General features: G+C 41.3%; 1 protein-coding gene across 9 annotated transcripts in view; it reads right to left on the reverse strand.

The window, feature by feature from the left end:
• Positions 1–16,283, reverse strand: part of WDFY3 (WD repeat and FYVE domain containing 3) — a 154,220-nt gene that overhangs the window by 59,459 nt on the left and 78,478 nt on the right. For 7 of the 9 annotated variants that reach the window (XM_032110494.1, XM_032110495.1, XM_032110498.1 and 4 more), the window contains 5 exons: positions 14,448–14,641; positions 11,862–12,319; positions 9,413–9,496; positions 3,954–4,131; positions 1,071–1,285 (listed from right to left, as the gene is read on the reverse strand). In XM_032110494.1, coding sequence (XP_031966385.1) covers positions 1,071–1,285; positions 3,954–4,131; positions 9,413–9,496; positions 11,862–12,319; positions 14,448–14,641 — 1,129 coding nt within the window. The remainder of the gene's footprint in view (positions 1–1,070; positions 1,286–3,953; positions 4,132–9,412; positions 9,497–11,861; positions 12,320–14,447; positions 14,642–16,283) is intronic. The other 2 variants (XM_032110502.1, XM_032110500.1) reach the window with 1 other exon arrangement.

Genomic DNA, 16,283 nt, shown 5'->3' on the forward strand with positions numbered 1-16,283 from the left:
CTATAATGGCACCAAATCTAATAGCACTTTTTAAAAAGACCGTAATTGCTTGCAACAAACATAGCTTTTAACTAAGAAAATAAACCAATACATAATAATGATCCATAACATATTTGATCCATTCAAAACTACTTAATGTTTGCACATGTGCTCTCAAAAGTTGACACTATTTTAAATAATCAAACAATTTTGATAAAGCTTCCAATTCCCTTCTCTTCATGTAAAAACTTGGCAGGAGGCTGCTGCATCCAGTAGGAGAACATCAGGACATTCAAAGATGCGTGCTCAGCAAGCTGAACTCTTCTGGAGAGCTCACAGGCTGAAGTAAGCGACCTCAGCTTTGTTTTACCAGTATGTCCTATTTGGTTGGGGGAATCATTTCACAGCTATCAACACTTGTATCTCTAGATAACTATAGTATCTCTCTATAGAGCTACCCAGGCTATCAGTGTCTATGCTCAGGGAAGCTTAAGTCCCTGTGATGTGACTACCAGCAAGAGGGCTCCTTGCAGAATCCCTTCGGACACAGCTACATGTCACTGAAGTGAACCCAGCAGCTGTCCTGGCTGCAGGTCAGGCAGCCAGTGATCCATAGGAGATAATACAATTAAATTCCTTCTTACAGCTGAGATCACAGAATCCTAGGACGGTTTGGGTTGGAAGGGACCTTTAAAGGTCATCTAGTCTAAGCCCTCTGCTGTGGGCTGGTACAGCTTTTACTTACACTAGGATGCTCAAAGCCCTGTCTAACCTGACCTTGAGCAATTCCAATGATAGGGCATCCACAGCTTCTCTAGACAACCTCTCACCTCCCTCACTGTAAAAAATGTCTTCTTTATGTCTAATCTAAATCCAGTCTCTTGCAGTTTAAAACCCACGGCACTGGTCCTGTCACTACAGGCCCTGGTAAAAACTCTCTCTGTCAAGAGACTATTTGATGAGAAATAAAATGGGATCTTATGCTATCACTACCACATCAGGTCACTAAGTCTCTCTACCACTGCCAGCTATTTACAACAGTACAGGCTGCAGGGCTCAGTCCAAATGAACTTCAGGGCTATCCTTCTGACCTCAACACCATGGGCTGCAGAGCCTGGGAGGCCAGCCTTTCAAACATCCTTTGGAGCGGTGGATGCAAGGAGTGGTCCTCATCTGCCAGAGCAGCGCTGCATCTTTGCAGAAGTCGTGCATGGAGCCCAGCTTCACACATGACTTGCTGGTTTCTCTCTGTGTGCACCAGGGACTGCAGGATGTTGGCCACCGCCAGCTGGAGATCCAGCGCATGCTGAAAAAGAGAACAGCACACGGCTTGAGAAAGTGCAAACTTGAGGAGGAAAACAGAAGAAAGGCTTTATGCATAATAATGAAAAAGAAACTACCACTAGTAATAAGTACAGAAAATTACCTATATTTAAATATATGTGTATGCACTTGTGTGTTTGAGGGTGTGCATGTGTGCACATGTCTGTGTGAAGAAACACTCTGTACAAAAAACGGTAGTTAGTTACACGAAGAACTGTTATTACCAGAACTGTTCAGGTAAGAATGGTTCTTACTAGTTCTAAAAACTAAGTTCTACTTTTCACCAGCAAAGAGAGTCAGCTTAGAGAGAACTAAGAACTCTTGATTTTTGTGACTGTTAAGCTATTCCTAGTAACTCAACATAGAAACATACTCATTTAGGTGGAAAGACCTTTAAGATCACTGAGTTGAACTCTTAACCCAGCATGGCCTAGCCCACCACTAAACCATGTCCCCAAGTGCCATATCTACATGTCTTTTAAAGACCTCCAGGCCTGGTGACTCAAACATTGCCCTAGGAAGCCCATTCACCCTTTTGATGAAGACATTTTTCCTAATATCCAACCTAAACTTCCCCTGGCACAACTTGACACCATTTCCTCTCACCCTATCACTTGTTTGACTTGTTGAGACTTCCCCTCAGCTCGCTACAACCCCCTTTCAGGTAGTTATAGAGAGAGATAAGGAACCCCCTTAAGCCTCCTTTTCTCCAGGCTAAACACCCCCAGCTCCCTCAGCTGCTCCTCACAGGACTTGTGCTCCAAATCCTTCCTCAACTCCTCTGTCTCTCTCTGGACACGCTCCAGCACCTCAATGTCTTTCTTGTAGTGAGGGGCCCAGAACTGGACACAGGATTTGGGGTGTGGACTCACCAGGGCTGAGTACAGGGGGATGATCCCTGCCCTGGTCCTGCTGGCCACACTATTGCTGATCCAGGCTGGGATGCCACTGGCCTTCTTGGCCACCTGGGCACAGCTGGCTCATACTGTAGACCAGCACCCCCAGATCCTTTTCCAGCCACTCTCTCCCCAGCCTGTAGCACTGCCTGGGAATGTTGCAACCCAAGAGCAGGGTTCAGCACCTGGCCTTGTTGAACCTCACACAACTGCCCTCAGCCCATCAATCCAGGCTGCCCGGATCCCTCTGCAGAGCCTTCCTGCCCTCCAGCAGATCAACACTCTGACTGAACTTAGTGCTATCCACAAACTGAGTGTGTACCTGATTCCTTCGTTGAGATCATCAATAAAGATACCAAACAGAACTGGCCTCAGTTCTGAGGAACACCACCGAGGAACAGACTCTGGGGAACACCACTGGTCACCATCTGCCACATGGGTGTAACTCCATTCAGCACCACTCTGAGCCCAGCTACCCAGCCAGTTTTTAACTTAGCAAAGAATCCACCCACTCAAGCCATGAGCAGCCAGTTTCTCCAGGAGAATGTGGTGGGAAACGGCATCAAGGTCAAACCAGTTACTATTGTCCAGGCAAACAACATCCACAGCCTTTCCCTCATCAACCAAGAGGGTCACCTTGTTACAGGAGACCAGGCTGGTCAAGCAGGACCTGCCTTTCATAAAGCCATGCTGGCTGGGCCTGAGGTGTACTGTTGTGAACAACTGTTCTGCTGCATCATGGGATGTGTCATGGTCTGCTCCATAGCCTTCCCCAGCACTGGGGTCAGACTGAGGGGCCTATGGTTCCTCTGATTCTCCTGGCCAGTCTTGTAGATGGGCATAATACTGGCTAATCTCCAGCCAATTAGAATCTTCCTGATTAGCCAGGACTGCTGGTAAATGATGGAAAGTGGCTCAAGTGAGCACTTCCACCAGCTGCCTCAGCACCTTCGGGCAGATCCCATCAGCCCTACAGACTTGCAAGTGTTTAAGTGGTGTATCAGGTTGTTAACTACTTCCCCTTGGATTGCAGGGGCTTCATTCTGCTCCCTGTCATCATCATAACCTCTACGAAACTGAAGACATATGCAACATAATTGTCAAATTTATGTCCTGAAGACAGAAAGGCACCACAAAAGTCACCACACTCATCACCAGTAGAGACGAAGAAAGAGGAATCTAGTAATTCTTGCAAGCTTTCAGAACTCTTTTTTTTTAATAAAAAGTGCTCTTCAGGGAAGACATGTCAAACAAAAAGTACTTAAGGAACCTCCAAAAATGTCCAACAAATCCTTCATATACAAAGTACCAGTAGATATTTTGGGTTGGAAATTGTACAAAGCAGTCAGTACAATTTTGGAACTAGAACACATTCCAGCTACTTCAAACAGTGCGTATAGCCTGAGCTATAATGTTCAGTTGTGTGTCCTCTTCATACTATGCATTAACACCTGATACATCAGGGAAAACATGAATTAATCACAGTGCTTGGAAACTTATCTGATGGCCACTTCAGACCTTCCTTTAAATTTACATTACTACTGAGACTTTGAAAGAGATAAACAAAAGAAGGCTTATGAAATAAAGCAATTCCTGTCAGACCTTTATGCCACCAGTTATTCAACTCAAATAACCTGTGAAATATATTAGTTTTTGAGCACAAAATGAGAGGACATCATCAGCTTTCCTATTTCCCACAGCCATCCTTTTTCCCAGTCACTCACAAAGCTTCAGACCGCAGATTTTTTTCCCTACCTCTGGGTGTGTAGCTGATCCAACAGAGGCCAGAAGATCCAGCATTGCAAGCATAGCACCAGGGTGAATAATGACCGCATCAGAGCTTTGTATGGACGTGGGTCCTGTTTGGAGTTTCACATCAGCTATGTTTTTCTGAGGGCAAACAGGAGGTGTAGAAACAGAATGATATGCGTGCCTGCAGGACAGAAAACATCCCATGGTTACAACACCCAGCTATTATGAGCTCTACATTTTTCAAACAGCTGTAAAATTGTACTGGCCTATAGACGTTACTCCCTTTTCCTTTCTCTTCCCTCAGTGAGACAGACCAAGTGTTCCTCTTCTCAAACCTGTTGGGCATGTTTCCCTAAAGGGAGCCTGGAAAGGTCTCAATTTCTCAACTATTCTTGAACTTGGAAGTGTATTCCCCAGGTGCTATGTGGTTTGAAGAACTTTAGAGGTTGTTTTTATTGCTTGCCTCTTTTTTTTCTAGTTGCAGTGGCAGCGCACAGCAACGGCAGTAAGCAACCTACCACTGCTCCTGTTCTTTGAATACGCTTCTCCCCATTTGCTTTTCATTAACCACTGATTATGAAATGTGCTATCACAAAACTCTCAGCAATCTCTAATCAGCCGAGGTGAAAAGTGGTCTCTGTGTACACTCCTGTCAGCAATTTGTATGTTCTCAGTCCTTCCATGACTGCTACGCCAATTTGCTTTTACATTAAGATGCTTTAGACTGATCCAGGGAAAAGAGGCTTTGACACACTGACTTAGAAGCAACCACTTGTCCTGAGAAATGCAGATGTGTTCCTCACTGAAACTCTTGGGGATACCAGCTTGATGCCACTCTTCTTTCAGGAAGGATTTCAACAGACAAACAGCATGAGCAGCTTACTGAACATATGCTTTCAAGATTGTGCTTTAGAAGCAAAAGCGAGATCGAAAGACTCATGCTCACCACAAAAAAAGAAAAACAAAACACACAAGAAACCCCCACAACAAAAAACCCCACAAACCCAGAAAAACCCCAAACCAAACCACCCATATTCCCACAGTATTTATCATATACACTTATTTGTAAGAAGAAATAGAACAAACTCTGTGTAAGAATTTTTTTTGATCATCACATGCTGTCTGTTGTTTCACAAGTGAATAGAGCAAAAAGAAAAGTGTCTCTTCTTGTCAAATCAGTTCAAAGAGGCATTTCCTCTCTTCTGTTCTCAGTGTCAGAAATTTATTCAAACCCTAACCCTTACACAAGTTAAGACTTAGAGACTTGCTGTGCCTCACCCTTTAGACACTTCCAGCAAGGCAATCTCTTACTCCTGGGAAAAACAGGACATAGATGGGAGATGAGGAAGGCTGCAAATACAATTCTGCCCTAAACACAGACACCAAGCCCAATCCCCCAGCAAGAAACACATCTGTCAGGGAAGGCTGAGACACTGGATTATTCAGCCTAAGACGGACAATAGGAAGTACAGCACAGTCTTCTTGTGCTGGCTGGAAAACAGGTTCAATAAATAATGTTCCAATAAAAAGGTTCCTACTGAAAAGCTCTATGGCAGATCAGCAAAAACTTGGCACCTGAACAACCCAAGAGTACTGTTCAAGAGAGTTTTTAAAGAAAAATTAGATTACTGATGCTTTACTCATTCAGCTAATGCTTACAGCAAACAGAAAATAATATGGCAATTCTACTGAAACCACCCACAAAGACAAATATCTTCCTAAATGAATTTTTCTAGTGTTCTTTACAAACCCTTAGCCACCAATTTTCTAAACTTCTCTGTCAGCCTCACCACCTATTGAAACATCTGGCAGGTAAGGAAGGCTTCATTGTTTCTTTTAAATATACATGCAATTAAAACAGCATAACAACTGGTAACACTATCACACAGAGATGTTATCTCAAGCCTCTGCCCTGCCTTACTGCAGAGATTGAAACACAGGCAACTGTTTCTCATGCATCCTAAAAGCACTGCTCTTTATCTGAAAGAGAAAACTGCAGCTTCTTTCCAACGTCACCTTGAACACCTCAATGCAAGTTATACAGGATGCAATTAAAAAATGAAATATCCATTTATATTTCAGAATTCTCTTCAGTCTAGTGAAATTCCATTCCCTAAGACACTCTGTCCACTTTTAAGTACAAATTTTACTTTTAAGCACACTGATATGTACTATCACATTCACTTCATTAAGTAAATTGTGAAGTTATAACATGGTAGTAACAGTGAGAGCGTAACAAAAACATTGCTCAGTGTGAGTCACAAACACAAATACGATCCTGGTCTCAAACCACCTGGACTGCAACATTCCATACAACTGAAAAGGCAATACAGTCCAGACTTGGCTTCCTGTTAGCAGTCTAAGGAAAAATTATGTCCTTAAAGCATATATTATTGAAAGTTTTTCACACAATTTTAAAATACCTTCTATTTTTAGTTTTTCCATATAAAGAGTACTTGTATCAGTACATGAGAGGAAAAAACCAGTTTGTAAAGATATCTCCACACAGATAAAAGAAAACAGATCTTACAAAATCTTGCCAAAATATTAATTAAATGTTATAGGTCTATGGGTCAGGGTGGAACCTGCAATAAATTAATTTAGCCATGCTTCTACGTTCTTTATATGACTCCTTTAAGGAAGAAGAAAAGAAGTGGATAATGGAAAAAGGCAGTGTACACAAGATTACATACATCTGTGTGTCTAATCTGTCTAATGTAATAAAAAATAAAATTGATGAAAAATTAACTAATACAACTTTAGCTATATAATTAGCTACAATTCTTGAAGAAAATTATAACAGCATTTTGATCTGGAAAGAAGTAAGTTAGATTTACTGTAGATAAACCCTCTGCATATCATTCTCCAAGAGTGATCACCATCCAAACTTTTTAAAAACCATGGCTAAAAATATTGCAAAGTCAAAGCTACATTCTGTTCTCTACTTTACCCTGTCAGGATCAAAATATCCTAAAAAAAAAAAAATTGAATGCTTAGTTCTGCCAAAATTTACAACAATCAAAGAGATGAAAAAGTTGTTATTCTTGATTCAAATTACACAGGTGTGGAAGAACAATGCATTCCAGGTAACAGGGAGGACAGCCATGTACTGCCATTCCAACACGTGCTGCAGGAGTCCTACCTACTCTGCTTCCACAAAGGGTAACAGTTGGAGGGCACCACTCCTCAGGGAAATACAGCTTTGAGAAGTGACAGACACGTCTGAGAGAGAATATTAGCATATCAGTGCATCCAAAACTCTTCTAGACTGTGTGAGAAACCAGAACTGTACTATTTTTATTTATAAGAATTATTTGTGTACACAGTGTCTGCTTGCTCTTTTAGCCAAACAACAAGAGAGCTCTCCCTCAGGCATCTGTCTTACAAGTGAAAAGGCAAAAAACCAGGCCACAACAACAAGGGAGATGCCAGGGATGCAAAGCAAAGGAGACAGAAAACAGTAAGAGAAGAGCGAACACTCCTCTGGGAAGAGTCAACTTCGACAGAATCTGACCGTATCTGACATTTAGGAGGAGAAAAAAATAATACTGGACTACAAACCCCAAGCTGCTTATTTTTGAAAGCAGAAAGATTGCAGCTACTGGCACTGAATTCACTAGGAATGACAAACATGATGCTGTGAGAAAGCAGACAGCTGTTCAAACAGACTTTTTGGAAAGCCTAGTTCTATCTTTTTATTTAAAACATGCTTTTCAGAAAGGGTCTGAAAGTCACCCAGGCAAGCATGATCATTCTTTCTGTCCACTCTTGCTTTGAGTCTTAAACAATTTGTTACAACCCAAAGGCCTATTTTGTTTGTGAAAATCCATTTCAAAGGCACTTAACCCCAGCAAGTACCTACATTACCGTACTGGAGCTTACCTGAATTGCTGAAAGCACCCCACAGGGATAATGACTTTTTAAACTACCCAATCTTTACCTCGGGGTAAAGCATTTTCTTTACTGAAAATGCAAGCAAAAAAAACCTAGGGAAGCCTAACATATCTATTCGTATATAGCTATATTTATATTTTAATTTCCAGGCTGCGTCAGCTACCCATCTGGCGCTCTTGCTCATCACAGCCTGGAATCAGCGCCTGTTTGGCAGGCACTGCTTGTGTTCTGCTGCAAGCCTTTGCATATCTGTGTGTTTGAGTAATTCAGTGAACCTGAGCAGCCCTGCCAGGTACACCTGGGAGAACAGCAAAATGTAGCAAAGGGCTGGGCAATCTGTAACACTAGAGGTTAATGCCAGGGCTGAAGCTGTAAAGAGCCTCCACAGGAAACACCGTTTTCTTACTGCGTCTTCAGAGTAAATGGCAGGGAAAAAACTTTGGCAGCTAAGGTTTTTCTCTGTAAACAATAACGTTTGTTCTTAAACGAGTCAGTGTTAGAAAGGAAATGACAGTCTAAGAGGTTCTGGGTTACCGGGAAGGTGCCCTTGCCCAAGTCACTCCCTGTAGAATACCCAGGTATGACATTACTCAGTAAAGAAAAAAGGTTCTCTTTACTAATCTCTAAACATTCCTTTCAAATCAGTTTCCAAAAGCATCTTTGGTTGTTTTCCTTTGCAAAATATTTTACATTCCAAGCATGAAGCTTGATGGCATATCTTAACCAGTATACCACTCAAGAATGATCGTATTTTCTACACATGGCACCTGCATCTCAGATAACCCTGTGTCTTTCAAATGCCTTTTTAGCTTTCAAAAGCAAATCTCTGCCAAACCTACATCTTTAGATAGTGAAGGGCTGCTCCCTTCCCTGGGGACTCCAGGAAAAATTTTTCTGGCATTTGCACAAGACTGTAAGTAACACTCTTCAGACAGCAACCTTTCTTTTAAAAAATTATTAAAATCTACCAGACACATTATAAGAAAAGACTGTAGCTTGGGAGTGAAAGTGGGCGCTTGGATTTCTGAACTGAGCCATTTGTGCTTTCTTTCCAAACCTTTTAATTTAGCATGTCTCTACATCATTTGGTAGTCAAGTACTGACAGGCTCCTTCTTTACTTTTTATTCTCTGCAATTGCTAACAAATGAGCACCTTTAGAAGCCGTTCACCTTCCACCAAAAATATGCTTTCTTGAAAAATCAGTCCGGAAAAAAGAAATCCTGCTGTATTCATTGATCTACTAGCATAATCTGAATGTCTTTGAACTGCTCCTCAGAGTGTCATGTATACCTCCCTTAGATAATTTCTTATACTAGGCTCTATTTGGTTTTGAAACACTAGCCCAACTTTAAGTGCCATGGGAATCTGAAGACGTCTCTAATCTCATCACTGCCTAGGATTCACTATGAAACAGGCCTTTACACTTTTTTATCCAGTAAACACACAAACGAAAATGCACTCCTCAGAATGACAACTTAAGACATCCCTCCCCCCCCAAGACTAAGACACACAACAGCGAGAGAGAAAAACTGGAAGTGAGATCAACTTCTCTTTGAAGGGTCGGTACCTTTTCCTGGACAAAGCTGGCGTACCCCAAGGAGAGGGGAGAGAAGTCTCATTTGTCAGGCAAGGAGGGATCTGTTCTGCACGACTACAGACAAAACAGACAGGGGTAGGACAGAGAGGTTAGAGAAGAAACCAGAGGCCATAAGCTTGTTAGTTTTACAAAAGCACCAATAAAATCGTTTCTCGGATCCATCCTTCAGAAACAACACGGATGACAAAGGACAAACTGAACGACAGCTTCAGGTGAACACACGGACATGGAAAGTGTGCACAGGTCTTGTGGTGTGACTCTGCACTGCTTGTTCATTGCTCTGCTGAGATTTACTGATACCAGCAAAGCAGAATGTCTTTCAATGTTCAACAGCAGAAATTCAGGGGAGAAAGTAAAGCTTCAGTATATTAAGTATAACCAACAGGGGTAAGAAATAAAGTCAATGCAAATTCAATAATGAATATGAACAGAAAATTTAAAGAAGGAAAAATCACTGAAAACAACAGCAAAAATAAAAGGAACTTAGTGAGGCAGCTTAAGAAACTTTGCATATCTGTGTGGTAATCACCATGGGATTTACTTACCCCCATTGTTTCCTCATTCTCTACTGTTAGCCAGTGTCAACTTCCACAGTACAAGTAACACATTCTTAATACAAATTGTCCTCCCTGCTACCTGAATGCTTTAATAATGCTTTAAAATGAGATCAAATAAACTGATTTCTGAAGTTGGCTTTTTGGTGAGAGTGAGAGAGAGTGAGAGAGAGTGAGAGAGAGTGAGAGAGAGTGAGAGAGAGTGAGAGAGAGTGAGAGAGAGTGAGAGAGAGTGAGAGAGAGTGAGAGAGAGTGAGAGAGAGTGAGAGAGAGTGAGAGAGAGTGAGAGAGAGTGAGAGAGAGTGAGAGAGAGTGAGAGAGAGTGAGAGAGAGTGAGAGAGAGTGAGAGAGAGTGAGAGAGAGTGAGAGAGAGTGAGAGAGAGTGAGAGAGAGTGAGAGAGAGTGAGAGAGAGTGAGAGAGAGTGAGAGAGAGTGAGAGAGAGTGAGAGAGAGTGAGAGAGAGTGAGAGAGAGTGAGAGAGAGTGAGAGAGAGTGAGAGAGAGTGAGAGAGAGTGAGAGAGAGTGAGAGAGAGTGAGAGAGAGTGAGAGAGAGTGAGAGAGAGTGAGAGAGAGTGAGTGTGCGTGAACACGTGTGTTGGGGTTTTGTTTGTTGGTTTGGGTTTTTTTAAAATTTTCTTTAAAGAAGAGAAAAGCATTAAGATTTGCTGCTTTGGGGGCAAGATGGCCCATCTTATTAGCACAGGCTCACATGCATTTAAAGGCTGGAGTGCAAAGTAGATTCAAGGTCCCAGATACGAAGCTTAGGTCTGTGTTTCATGCTTTGTGCCTTAAATTGTTGGCAAAAACTACTTTAAGATAAGCCAATCTTCAACAGGTACTTTGCAAAGTTTTGTTGTCATTCTGAACCAACTTTAAAATACATTTCTGTTCATTTTGAGTCCCATTATAATTTAAATTCTAGTTGTTTTAATTCTGGGAGTGTCTCCCAGGTAAATTTAAAAATCAGTAATTTACTGACTAGCTATAACCTTAAAGAACAAGCAAATCCATCTAAAACAAGATGTCAGTCTTATGTGCTAGCAAGGAGAAAAGGAGGCACAGGGAAGACCTTATCAATCTCTGCAAGTACTTGAGAGATGGTCATAGCAGTAGAGTGTCCACCTCTTCTCCCAAATAACTAGTGATAAGACACGAGGATATGGCCTCAAGTTGAACTAGGGGAGGTTCGGATTTGGTGTTTGGAAAGATTTCTTCACCAAAAGGATTATCAAGCATTGAAACAGGCTGTCCAGGGAGGTGGTTGAGGTCTTTAAAAGACATGTATATGTGGCACTCAGGGACATGGTATAGTGGTGGACTTGGTAGTGCCAGATTTACAGCTGGACCTGATCTTAAGAGTATTTTCCAACCTAAATGATTTTACGATTCTAAATTAATCATGGTATTATTTAATCACTTACTTTAAAGCTCCGTATCAAAGGAAACATGAAGTTAAGACATGACATTCAACAACCAAATTTTCATTTCACTTAATAAAAGCATAAAAAACTAGTAGTTCTAATGATGATAATGCAATCTGTCAGCCTATCAACCAACACGTTGCTTCAACACATCAAATACAACCATGAACTGATATCTCTATCTTAACTGCTGCCATGATAAAAACATCCAGCATCAGAGAGACCGCTGCATATCCTGGAGAACACCAGCAAGCTAAGCCATTATTTCGTCAGATGTTGGCACCTCATATTCCTCTCAGTGGGGTGAAGAAAGAAAGTAGATTAAAATGGAAATACAAAAGCTTGCAACGAAGGTATTTGAAGAAAACTATTTTGGGGAACACTGGCATGGGACAGGCAGAGAAGATGAAAGAAAAGGAAGAAAAAAAAAAGTGAAGTTCATACCTGTCAAAAGAATCTGTTGCTACCTTGTAGAGGTAAATAAAAAGTTTGCTGCAGTGTCTTAGAGTAGGTGACACAGAATCCAGGGATATTAGGTCATCATCCAAAAGTCTTTGAAACAGTTGTGTATTTGAAGGGAAGACATTCAAGGGACTTATTTTCCTCAAGTCTGAGAAGCAGCCAAGTAATCGAACAGCATCTGCCAGTTTTTCATACTGGATCTCTGTCTTGAAGAAGTGAGAGTTGGCTGGCTCGTAGCGCATTGCTGCAGTCAATGTGCAGAACACAGTGTGAAGCAGTTCAAACACTTGGTTCTGGTTTACTTTTTCCCAGCCATTCTTAGGTGGTGAGCACAAAGATCTTTCCATGGCAACGAGTAAAGATGTGACGTACACAAATCCACCGACCTTCCTAAAAACAGTTCTTGTGCGGTGACTCTCTCTCAGCACCAACAGTAGGGCCTGTGGACAAAACAAACAGTCAAAACAGGAGAACAAGAACAACAAGAAGCAGCAGCATTACAAACAGCTTAGAAAAAGGTAGGAACATTTTTGTTCACAAAACACTGTTGTGTTAGCAAAATCCTCGTGTCATTTGTCAGAATTTGGTAATGCCTGAAGTCTCTGAACTTCGTACTATAAAAATGCCCATACTCAAAAGTTTACCAAATAAAGAGAAAGAGAAGGGGGAAAAGTAGAACATTGCCCCTAATTTAGAAATAAGAAATTAAGGAGATAAAGAAACCTCCCAACAGAAAAGACTTGACCAAGCCCAGAATGGAACTCAAAATTCCCAGGTGACAAGGTGGAGAATATCTCTGTTAGAAAGGAATCTTCTCTGCCATCACACTTCACAAACAATTTCAAACAAGAGCAGGCAAATGACTTCTTGCAGCAATGAGAAATCTAAATCTTGGAGCATCTTAACAGTCTCCCAGCAATCAACAATGCAGAAGCACCTGGCATGTATGAAGCCTAAACAGCACTCCTACACAACTCTTCAGTGAGTGAACTCAGGCAGCAAAAAATCAGCCAAATAACCCCACTTATTTTTATCTTTCCTCTATAAATCTCTGAATTGAGTGAGACTTCATTTTAAGAATTTCTGTTCAAAAATAAGCCTGAGAGAGAAACCGAAGTGGATAAAAACCTTATTTGCTGAACTAATAAATGCAAGGCCATGGTATAAACAGCAGAAACCCCATGAACTTAGGTACTAGAGAATAATACTCATTATCAGGGAGTGGAGAAGCCCCTCCACACAACCAAAAACAAACAAAAAGAACAACTGTCATGGGAAGTTTGACCCACATGTGAATACAGAATATAGAAGAAAAAGTCTCCCTACAGAAAGCATCATAAACAACAGAAAAATGTTATTGATACAGAAAAATATGGGGAATTTTCCATGACCAAAAGTTTACTTCTTCAGAATCAGGCTGCTTTTTTAAGCACTCAGAAGATGGGCAATGAAATAGCAAGACTGTCATTCCTCTGAAGGCAGTATCACCTTTCCTGACAAACCTGAACAAACAGTAAGAGACACATCATCACACTGTTCTGGGCTGTCAGTTCCATAACCAAAACTTCTGAAAACAGCACCAATGGAAGACAAGTACAACAGGTCATGGGAGACAGAAATCCTGATTTTCTGTTAAATCCTCTGGGGAACTGCAATATCTTTTCTCTCCCTGTATTGTGAATAACACATGCTCAAAAATTACTGAATACCTTGATAGACAAAACACAGTAAATGAATAATTACTAGTTTTCCTTTCTATCTTTTGGAAAAATATGAAGCTGTTCACCTGCCAGAGAAACACTACAGCTCCTTTTAACAGAGATGAACCTAGATGTCTCTAAGTTCTCTCAGTAAGACTCATTTGCTTTCTACTATTTGCCTCAGCTTTTCTACCCTAAAACAAAACGTACTTTGTCAATTTACAAAAATAACATTAGCTACTCGGAGAAGAAATTGTGGGTCTAGATTAGCAAACAAAACACCTAATACAACAGGAAACAGACAAGAGTTTTCTTGCTCTTCCTCCACTCCCAGCCTTTTCCACTATTCCACTATTTTGCTTAAGCAAGCAAGTTCTTTGGCTTTATCTTCTACTGTGATCATTACAATTTGCATTTATATTAATTATTTCAGCATTCATAGATACAAATTGGTAAAATAAGACGCCACAGGAAAATGCAAGCCAGCACTGAAAACAAATGTATGTTGCTTGCTTGCTTTTTTTTCCACATGTATTCCCATTTTTTTTAGCTGAATAAGACCCCACCAGGAAAAATTATCATAACTGCAGCACCTCATTTTCTATCCACTGAGACTGATTACAGCTGATGATGCTAAAAGCATACTCACTCACTAGCCTCTATCTCTACTTCTGAAGCCTACGATGGATAGATGGAAGAAAATAAAAACCATGGATCAGATGTACATATCTCAACTCCAGAGACAATCAATATACAGTAGCTAAACACCATTCACCCAATCCAGCTCAATCCAATGCCCTTGTCAGTGTTTCCTCTCTTGGAAGCACACCTTAGGAGCAAGAGTGCTGAAGAACAACCCTTCACCTACCCTCAGGATGTCAGTTTTCAGCTGCAGTTCTGTCGGTGGGGCCGAGTGCATCAGCCCCAGCAGGGTGCCCATGTCGTCCTCTCCGCTGGGTGACAACACCAGCTGCTGGATGATCATCAGGGCGTGCTGGCGGCACTGTGGATACTTCACGATGTTGTGCACACACCTGGCACCACCAAACTCCCTGAAAATGCCTGCTCAGAAAGAGGGGGGAAGGATAAGTGCTTTAAGAGTAAGCAAAACATAACCAGTGACAAATAATGACAACAGAACAACACCAAAGGTGTTTATTTTCATTTCTACAGATTGAAAGGCAGAGTTTTAGCTCTATGGATGTTTAATGATTTACTACTATTTTTCCTCTCCTAACACAAATAAAAATAGAACTTCAATGTTTTCTGACAATATTCTTCACTAAAGGCATTGAGTACAAGGATAGAGGTCAGTTCTAAGAATTTCCTCAATAATTCTGTTACTCCAACAGCAGTCACTCTCTTCATGCTAGAGGTCAAAGGGTCTTGGGATGAAATAAAAAATGTACCAAACCCTCCATGTTTTGTGAAGGCCATACACTGTTCTGGTTTAGTTTATCTTACATTTAGCAGTGACCTAAGTGCAATATGAACTGAAAATATAACTGAGTTGTTTCTGGACAGAAGCACTGATTGAGAAGTGATTCAGTTTATCCATATCATTTGTAAGATTCTACAGAAAATTTTGTGTGGCAAGACCTATCTCTGTAGAGAATAAGTCAAATAATGGCTATTCAAGCTTACTCACTACTGCAATAACCAAAAATTATATGGAAATCGATTCTGAAAACATTACAAAATCCAAAGTAGAATATAAATGGCATATATAATGTGTGTTTAGTACAGTGTCAGCACCTAGAGCATTTCCCTATGTTAATTACTGAAAATGAAAACTGAGTGGGGAAATGGATCAATGCTGCATTACTGCATCAAAAAGGGATCATTTTCCATGTGACTATAAACTAAAAGAGCAGTTTAAATGACCAAGTTCGGGATGAACAAGTTGATTCCCTCTAACATATACATACAAACATTAATCCCGCTATCCATTTCCTGTCTCCTGCTTTCTCTGACGTCCTTTGGATGAAGTACGGATTCAGTGCAAAAGCAGAGGCCTCAGACCCTGAGACAGGTGAGTTTGCCCTTCACAGGCAAATCCTATCTCCTTTGTAGTCAGGTTTTCATAGAGACTGGGGTAACATTTTATACTTCTCCCACTCTCAGTGTAGGTTCTCAACTATCCAGTGAACCTGTGTGGGTCTGGACACCCAAATTTCCTGCTGAGATTTAGTTAGCAGTTATGTGATACTCAGGAAAGCTTATCAGATGCTGGTTTAAGATTAGAAACCAAGCACTGAATGTGGTATGGATCACTGCAAGGCTGCATCATGCCTATCTATGCCTCTGTGATGACCTGTAACCCCTGCTGGCCTCTGGATACAGTGCCACTGGGCTCACATCCCAGTACAGACAGTAGGCACCCCTTCTCTGAGGAATGGTTTCTCAGCACCTCCTGTATGCTCTGTCCTGCTCCTGAACTGGGAGAGCTACTGATGAAATGAGGCCCTTGAATTCTCCAAGATTCCTCAGGAAAAACATCTGTGGCTTTATCCCAAAGTGCTGATGTCTTTTACACTCCCTACTGTTGCTTCTCCAGTGCATACTCAGAGATTAACTCAGTCCTGAGAAGCAGCAAGGAGGTCCTGATGGCTGATTGATGCTTCCTAGGTGAGGTCAGGAACGCCATCCAACAGCAGCCAAGGATTTGTCACAAGGCAGGTGGACACTACCACGGTTTCAAAAC

This window comes from Corvus moneduloides, chromosome 5, assembly GCF_009650955.1.
Source record: "Corvus moneduloides isolate bCorMon1 chromosome 5, bCorMon1.pri, whole genome shotgun sequence".
Classification (NCBI taxonomy): Eukaryota; Metazoa; Chordata; class Aves; order Passeriformes; family Corvidae; genus Corvus; species Corvus moneduloides.